Here is an 8,435-nt window from a genome sequence, read left to right as displayed (position 1 = left end):
TTCTTCTTCTTCTTCTTCTTCTTCTTCTTCTTCTTCTTCTTCTTTTGAGACAGGATTTCTCTGTGTAGCTTTGGAGCCTTTCCTGGATCTCACTCTGTAGCCCAGGATGGCCTCAAACTCACAGAGATCCACCTGGCTCTGCCTCCTGAGTGCTGGGATTAAAGGCGTGCGCCACTCCCCCCCCCACCCCCCCACCCCCGGCTCAACTTTCCGTTGTTACGTGGCTGGGTTGGCTTTGTAATTGTGCTGTCAGAAAATGTGTTCAAAATGCTGCACTGCAAAGCATGGTACAAATTTGGAGAACAATATAGATAGCAAAGGACTTGGGTATGGTCCTCTATTCCTGGGATTAGCTTTGCTAAGAGGAGGAGAATGGAGGGCCAGGGTAAAGGGTACTACCAATGAGCCAGTGTTCAGGTCCCAGAGTCTGGTGGTAGGCTTGGGTTAAACATCCCCTTGTCCGTAGCACTGTCATATTTCAGCTTGTGGGATGAATCCAGAATCCATGTCATCTGCCCTTCCCTCATTTGAGATGTTCAGTGTGGGTACTGGCTCCAAAACCCCCCTTAGGCAAAAGAATGTTTTGAGACTTGAGGAGCAGCTCACCTCCGTTGGCAAGGAGGGGTTTAGTGGCCCTGCCTGTGCAGTCGGGAACAGGAGCAACGGGTTCTGGCAAGCCTTGTTTCCCTGTGTTCTTATTCTATAACATGCAATACCTATCATGCAATTATTCCAGTGGAGTCTGTGTCCCATCCAAGGAAGGAGTGCTATTTTAGCCTGGGGATGTCCTGATGTGCAAGCATCATGTATTTTAAATTTAATCCATTTTATCAAAGTATTTAGTTCTTCATATCTAATTCTTATCAGCATACTTAGCAAAAGTAAAACCAAAGTGTACTCTATCAGCATTATGTCCTTTATATAATAAGGTATTGTAGGGTTTGCCCTAAGTCCTGGCCCATTGTCTGACCCTATAATAATAGGAATTGCAAACCGAGGGACCTTTTCTTCTAGAAGCTGGGCTACCACATACATCTTTTCTGTGTGAGTAGAAAAGACTTTTATCCAGCCAGAGAAAGTACAAAGTAAGCATTTGTAAGTCCTGATTTGGGGAAGTTCTGTAAAGTCAACAACAATTTTTTTAAATTGGGCTTTTCTAAAATTCTGTATTTGGGGAGGACACTAAGTCACTGTCAGGAGTTATTCCGGGCACAGGGTCACACTGTTTACGAGTTCATTGGGTATTCTGGCAAGCCAGGGAACATAAAAGTGTCAGTCCAATGTAGTTTGGAGAACTGCCTGGCTGACATAAGTCCCCTAAGGGAACTATTGAACAAATGCAAGGGCAATGGCCTCAGGGATGGCCATCTTTCCATCTTTAGATGTTCAATAGTCCCCATTTTCAGTCTTAAACAGCCATTTCTTGTTGTAATTGGGGTCCCATTCACTCAATAGGCTGTAAATTAATGCATCTTGTCACAAATGTGGGTTCTTCCCCACCCTCCACTCCCTACCCCCACCCCAACCCCCACCCCCATGTTGGGGAAGTCACTAGTTCTGTTTCTCCATCTGCTCTGTGGTTGCCCCAGGCAGTAGCAATGTTTCCCTTTTGCACGTAGCAGGAGACAGATAAGTTTACCCACATTATCAGCAGTAGCAGCTAGGAGGGGGAAGGCCCTTGTCTAGCCGAAGACCTAGCCCATTGCCATCTGTATTTATTTTAGTTTTTATAACCCTCTTTTCAGTGGTAAGTTGCATGTCCCTCACATACATGTTTAGCACTGGTGTAGACCCCATATATTACAGCTTCTCTACTGTATCACATATAACTTGAGGGCTCCGGTGACTTTCTTTCTTGTAGGATGCCCTTTGGCTTGAGTTTAATCTCTGTAGACCCAATGGCTTCTCTGATCAAAAAGATGGGCAACTTATCAGGGGGCTCTCATTGTCCCCAGGGTCCTGGCTCACCATGGATCTCAAGGGCCCAAATATTGGGTGTCCTCTTTGACCCTCTTCCCCATTTGTGTAGCCTTCAAGATTTGCTAAACACCCAGAAGGATGGAGTAGTGGGAAGTTTCTCTGGTCCCGCCCGGCCCCAAGGTCTGGACAAATTTCTCCCACCCTTGGTCCCACAGCTGCTTATAAAATAACTGCTCAGAGGCTTATATTAATTACAAACTGCGTGGCCTATGGCTTCAGCTTCTTGCTAGCTAGCCCTTTCATCTTAAATTAACCCATTTCTATTAATCTATATGTTGCCACGTGGCCTTGGCATTATGGGTCTGCTGGCATCTTGTTGTTCCTTTGGAAGTGGTCTGGTGTCTCTCCCAACTCCGCCCTTCTCTCTGTATCTCTGCTTGGATTTCTCACCTGGCTGTAAGCATTCTTGCCGTAGGCCAAAACAGCTTTATTTATTATCCAGTGGGAGCTACACATATTCACAGCATACAGAAAGATATCCCACAGCAGGATGGCATTACCAGTTTTATGCTTTAAACTCTGTATAGCAGTTAATAATGTAAATAAAACAATCCAAAGAGTTATAAATAAGTATGTCTTGGCTTTGTTATGGCTCAGGCAGGTTTCCCAAGTGGCTAAAGTTTAACAAAGGAATAAAAAACTTGAGTGATTATCTGGATTAAACACATTTTTTGTTTGTTTTTCAAGACAGGGTTTCTCTGTGTTGCCCTGACTGTCCTGGAACTTGCTCTGTAGACCAGGCTGGCCTGGAACTTGTAGAGATCTGCCTGCCTCTGTTTCCCAAGTGCTGGGATTAAAGGTGTGTGGCAGCATACCTAGCTCTTAAAAACCTACCAATTTTTCAAGTTCTTTTTTTGTTACCATGAATAGATAATTATCATCTTAGGAATTTCAATAAACTTTAATTATTAAACATACCACCCTAAAGTCCTGTCTTAGTTAAGGTTACTATTGCTGTAATGAAATACCATGACCAAAGCCACTTGAGGAGGAAAGGGTTTATTTGGCTTATGCTTCCACATCCCTGTTCACCCTTGAAGAAATCAGGACGGGGAACTCGAGCAGGGCAGGAGCCTGGAGGCCGGGGCTATGGAGGGGTGGTGCTTATTGGCTTTCTCTTCATGGCATGAACAGCCAACTTTTTAATAGAACCAGGATCACAAACCCAGGGCTGGCCCAACACACAATGGGCTGGGTCCTTCCACACCAATCACGAATTAAGAAAATTCTGTACAGGCTTGCCTACAGCCCAGTCTTAAGGAGATGTTTTCACAACTGTGCTTCCTTCCTTTTCAACAACCTTAGCTTGTGTGGAGTTGACATAAAACTAACCAGCCAATGGCTCTTTTGTCAGCTCAATTCACAAACAAATCACTGTTCAGACACAACCTCCCTTTCTTGTTCATTTCCAAGATCACACACTAATATCCACATTGCAATATAAACATCCCAAATTTTAAAAGTCCCACAGTCTTTAAAAATTCAAACTCTTAAAAATTCAGTCTCGCTTGACCATGCAGAGCGCCAAAGGAATTGAGAACCCGGCTTTCGTCCCTTCCAGCCCGGACACCCCACGCCGTGCGTCTGCTTCTCCCTCCCAGGTGGAGGTCTCTGCTGTGACCTCCAGGAATCAGAATGGGGATCCTCAGCCTCGGGAATCTGAGGAGCCCCAGAAGTCGTCTGAGCCATCTCTGCCTTCTTCAACTTCTCCAGCTTCGGATGAGCCGCCGGGGTCACAGCTATGCGAACTAGAGGAGGGACCTTGCGGGTGGAGGGACTTCCACCCCAGGTGTCTCCAGCTCTGCAACACTCCCCAAGGCTTTCTGCTTCACTACTGCCTCTTGGCCCTCACGCAAGGTGTTGTTGTCAATGGCCTAGTAAACATTAGCATTTCCACCATCGAGATGCGCTATGAAATGAAGAGCTCACTGACCGGTTTGATATCATCCAGTTACGATATCTCCTTCTGTGTTTTGTCTTTATTTGTATCGTTCTTCGGTGAGAGAGGACACAAACCTCGCTGGCTTGCATTTGCATCTTTCATGATAGGACTGGGAGCTCTGGTCTTTTCCTTGCCACACTTTTTCAGTGGAAAATATGAATTGGGATCCGTCTTTGAAGATACTTGCTTAGCAGCAAGGAATGACACCGGATGTGAGTCCTCCACCTCTTTGCTATCTAACTACTTGTATGTCTTTGTCCTGGGACAACTGTTGCTTGGGACTGGAGGAACTCCACTCTACACCCTGGGAACGGCCTTTATTGATGACTCTGTGCCCACACACAAATCTTCTCTGTATATAGGAATTGGATACTCTATGTCAATCTTAGGTCCTGCCATTGGCTATGTGTTGGGTGGACAGCTGTTGACAATGTACATTGATGTTGAAATGGGACAAAGTTCTGATGTCACTGAGGATGATCCACGGTGGTTGGGTGCTTGGTGGATTGGATTTCTTTTAGCTTGGATCTTTGCTTGGTCTTTGATAATACCTTTCTCCTGTTTTCCAAAACATTTACCAGGAACAGCAAAAATTCAAGCTGGCAAAATTTCCCAGACTCATCAGCATAGTAGTACTTCCTTCCAACATACAGATGAAAATTTTGGAAAAAGTATTAAAGATTTTCCAACTGCTGTGAAGAATTTGTTGAGGAATACTGTGTTTATATGTTTAGTTCTATCCACTACTTCTGAAGCACTAGTTACTACAGGATTTGCAACGTTTTTACCCAAATTTATAGAAAATCAGTTTGGAATGACATCCAGCTTTGCAGCTATCCTTGGAGGAGCTGTTTTAATCCCTGGAGCTGCTCTTGGTCAAATCTTAGGTGGTGTTCTTGTTTCAAAGTTCAAAATGAAGTGTAAAAATACGATGAAGTTTGCGTTGTTTACATCTGGAGTAGCACTTGTGCTGAGTTTTGTATTTATTTATGCAAAATGTGAAAATGAGCCATTTGCTGGTGTTTCTGAATCATATAATGGAACAGGAGAACTGGGGAATTTGATTGCTCCCTGTAATGCCAATTGCAGCTGTTTGCGGTCCTACTATTACCCCCTCTGCGGAAGTGATGGGATCCAGTACTTTTCTCCCTGCTTTGCAGGCTGTTTAACCTCGGTTCCAAACAGGAAACCAAAGGTATATTACAATTGTTCCTGTATTGAAAGGAAAGTAGAGATCACATCTACTGCAGAAAGCACCGATTTTGAAGCTAAAGCTGGAAAATGCGAAACTCGGTGCACAAACTTGCCCGTATTTCTTAGTATTTTCTTCATTATTGTTGTCTTTACCTTTATGGCAGGTACTCCGATAACTGTGTCTATATTAAGGTGTGTCAATCACAGACAGCGGTCTCTAGCATTAGGGGTACAGTTCATGGTACTGCGATTGTTAGGCACAATACCTGGACCAATTATATTTGGTGTCACAATAGACAGCACATGTGTTCTGTGGGATGTCAATGAATGTGGAATAAAAGGAGCTTGTTGGATTTATGATAACATCAGGATGGCCCATATGCTGGTAGCCATAAGTGTTACTTGTAAAATTGTAACCATGTTCTTCAATGGACTTGCAGTTGTCCTCTATAAACCACCACCGCCAGGCACAGAGGTGTCGTTTCAGAGTCAGAATGTAATTGTGTCTACTATTTCGATAGAAGAGGACTTCAACAAAGCAGAAAATGAAGAATGAAAAAGGAAAAGAGGTTGTAAGAACACACCATGCCAAGGCACCATTGTCTAGTCTGTGTAGACCACCACTTAAAAACCCGTGTTCTACAATTGAGGGTGTTTGTTTCCTAGGTACAGATTCCTATTTTTGTTATAATGCAGACAAACAAAACAAAACAAACAAAAAACCCAGGCCCGTGCCTTTCAAGTTCACCAAAAGCCACAAACCACACCAATTCTTATTTGCTCCCATTTTCTAGCTGTGAAGTCATCAAGGAGTAACAAGAATATTGACCAGCAACCAGTAATTGAAAGTTTACACTAAAAAAAATATATGTGCACAAACTCAAAACATCAGTTTTTGTTTGTTTTGGTTTTTGTAAGACAGGGCCTCACATATCCCCAGATGCCCAGGAACTCAGGTAGCCAAAGATGACCTTTGATCCCTGATCCTCTTGGCACTACATCTCAAGTATTGGGGTCACAAGTGTATGTCACCACTACTGGCTCACACTGATATGTTTTTAAATTCTTTCTATAAGTAGTTACATTTTAATGTTCACTATCAGTAGTTTGAATTTGAGAATTTTACAACAACAAAAAAAATTAAGCTAATCAAATTTATTTGATTTTTGGAGCTGGTTATTTAAAACTCATGAAATTCAAGGCAGCTTTACAATGCAATTTGTTTTTACATCTCCTTTTCTGCCATCTATTTCCATAGTAAGTTACCGAACTGGTAGAATGTAGGATAGTTGTCTTGTTTGTGTTCCAGTACCCTGCCACCTCAGAAATATCAGCATTGACTACATATATTTTCAATTCAGAATAAGATTTCTAGGAGGTGAGTCATTAATATTGTTGAATTTTAACACTAAAACTTATGATTCTGTGATAGTATTATTTAATTACATGTTTTCAGAGGAACAAAACAGGTCCAGTAATAAAAAACTACCACCTAGACATGGCAAAGTCATGTCACAATGCCTTATGTATCATAAAATGCTTATGTATTGCATACTTCAAATTTTAGTTTTCAAATTAATCACTTAGCACATTACTTATAGTAACCAAAATAGAGTTTCATTTAACAGGCATTAGATGTTGTTATTTAAGTAAAAGTTTAAATTCAATAATGCATTTACTGCAAGCACAAGTATTTTATATGCTTGACGTCATAGGAACAAAATCCCATCTGTGTGGGTTCCTGACAAATTTACATAAAGTACTGAGGCGATCAGTCATTTAGCATCAGGAAAAATAACTTATTCTTGTGAATACTATTTCTAATTAAGAAAAGTATTGAAGGGCTAAGGATGTAGCTGAGTGCAAGGTCTGAATTTGATACTTGGTGCTAAAAAGATCCACTCAAAACTAAGGGTGATAATATTTGAATTGTTTTTGCAAATTCAAGCTTCTGTTTAATAAGGTTTGGTATCAGGTTCCCAATCAGCCAGCCACTCCCTACCCCCCTTTAGTTCTTCATAAACTCCGTGTATCAGGTTCCCCATCAGGACAACACAAGTCCAAAGAAAAGACCTGGAAGAAAGTCAGAGTCAGAAGCACTAGAAATCGCAGAATTTATGTTGCTGTGTCTAGTGTAATCTGTGTGGTCAAGGACTTCAGAACCTAGTATCGCTTACAAGCTTAAATTCAAGAAGGAGGGATGAGGTAGGAGTTAAACTTGGAAGCACCTTGAATATGAAATGAAAGGTGCAGTCTCAGGAAACAGAGGTCTAGACCTACTTAAACTCAGGAACATTTACGAACCAAAAATCCACTTAAAAAATACAGCCCAAATTCAGGAATTTGGGAAGCAGACAAGTTCTGTCCACTCAAGGGACAACACAAGAAAGACAGGGAAATACACATGATACCTCAGGTGAGCATATTCATTCCCATCTACCAGGCACATTTTAAATACTGCCTCCACTGTGGCCAAGGGCAATAGACTTTCTTCAGCCCATGTGTGGAAGCATGGAATCCAGTGGGAAGCCATAACATAATGGCATACTTGAGAAGTGCAGTGGTAGAAACATGAAACAAGAACAAGGAAGAAAGCAAACTATCCATACATACAGATGAGTGTCCTGCCACTTAGGGAGAAGGAAAAAAGAAAAATCCTAAACATAGAAATAGTCTGACAAACAGGTCAATAGACAGTTGGCAACCATAATGAAGTGTTCATCAAACTGATGTTGTCTTCAGCATACTCAGTTTTGAAGTATTCCTTTTATATTTTTTTTAATAAAACTTGCAAATGAAAATGTTTAAAGGGAACCAATAATTTTGGTACTTGCACATACAATTTAGAAAGGATACCTCCATTCGTAAGAGGGTAAATACACTACTGTAATCTTCATTGTTTCTACTTGTAAATTCATGCAGATTATATGTGTCAGAATGCTGCTTTTAGAATACATTTCCATAATATATATTTGCCACAGCTTATAATTATTTTAAAATAACTTGCAGGTGGATCTGCTGTAATTTTGTACATATCTGAACATGTCTTAAAATTTGTAACATTTTAATTTTCTTAACTTGCATAAAAATGGAAATATAAAAATTCATACACATGAAAAAATTGTATTATATTTGACTTTGCTATGTAAATTGAAGGAAGATATAAATAAAATATAGACCTATTTTCTTCGTCACAAGCAACTCTGTGAATAATTACTACATGTAACTTTTATTAAATCACACTATTTGTATTAAAAAAAAAAATTCAGTCTCTTTAAAATATTCAGTCTCTTTTAAAATCCAAAGACTTCGTAAATTA

General features: G+C 40.9%; 1 protein-coding gene across 1 annotated transcript; it reads left to right on the top strand.

Moving 5' to 3' along the window:
- The first annotated feature begins 3,468 nt into the window (after positions 1-3,468).
- LOC114699480 (solute carrier organic anion transporter family member 4C1-like) lies at positions 3,469-6,135 on the top strand. The gene has a single exon (XM_037205214.1). It carries the CDS (start codon positions 3,495-3,497, stop codon positions 5,670-5,672), a length of 2,178 nt encoding a protein of 725 aa, XP_037061109.1. The 5' UTR covers positions 3,469-3,494; the 3' UTR covers positions 5,673-6,135.
- Positions 6,136-8,435: the final 2,300 nt, after the last annotated feature.

Source organism: Peromyscus leucopus, chromosome 4, assembly GCF_004664715.2.
Source record: "Peromyscus leucopus breed LL Stock chromosome 4, UCI_PerLeu_2.1, whole genome shotgun sequence".
Lineage (NCBI taxonomy): Eukaryota > Metazoa > Chordata > Mammalia > Rodentia > Cricetidae > Peromyscus > Peromyscus leucopus.
The sequence above is the reverse complement of the archived record's forward strand: the minus strand, read 5'-3'. Positions and strand labels throughout refer to the sequence as shown.

Bases quoted from the DNA above. Each gene is read 5' to 3' on its own strand.
- LOC114699480 (XM_037205214.1), top strand. From the start codon at position 3,495: ATGCAGAGCGCCAAAGGAATTGAGAACCCGGCTTTCGTCCCTTCCAGC.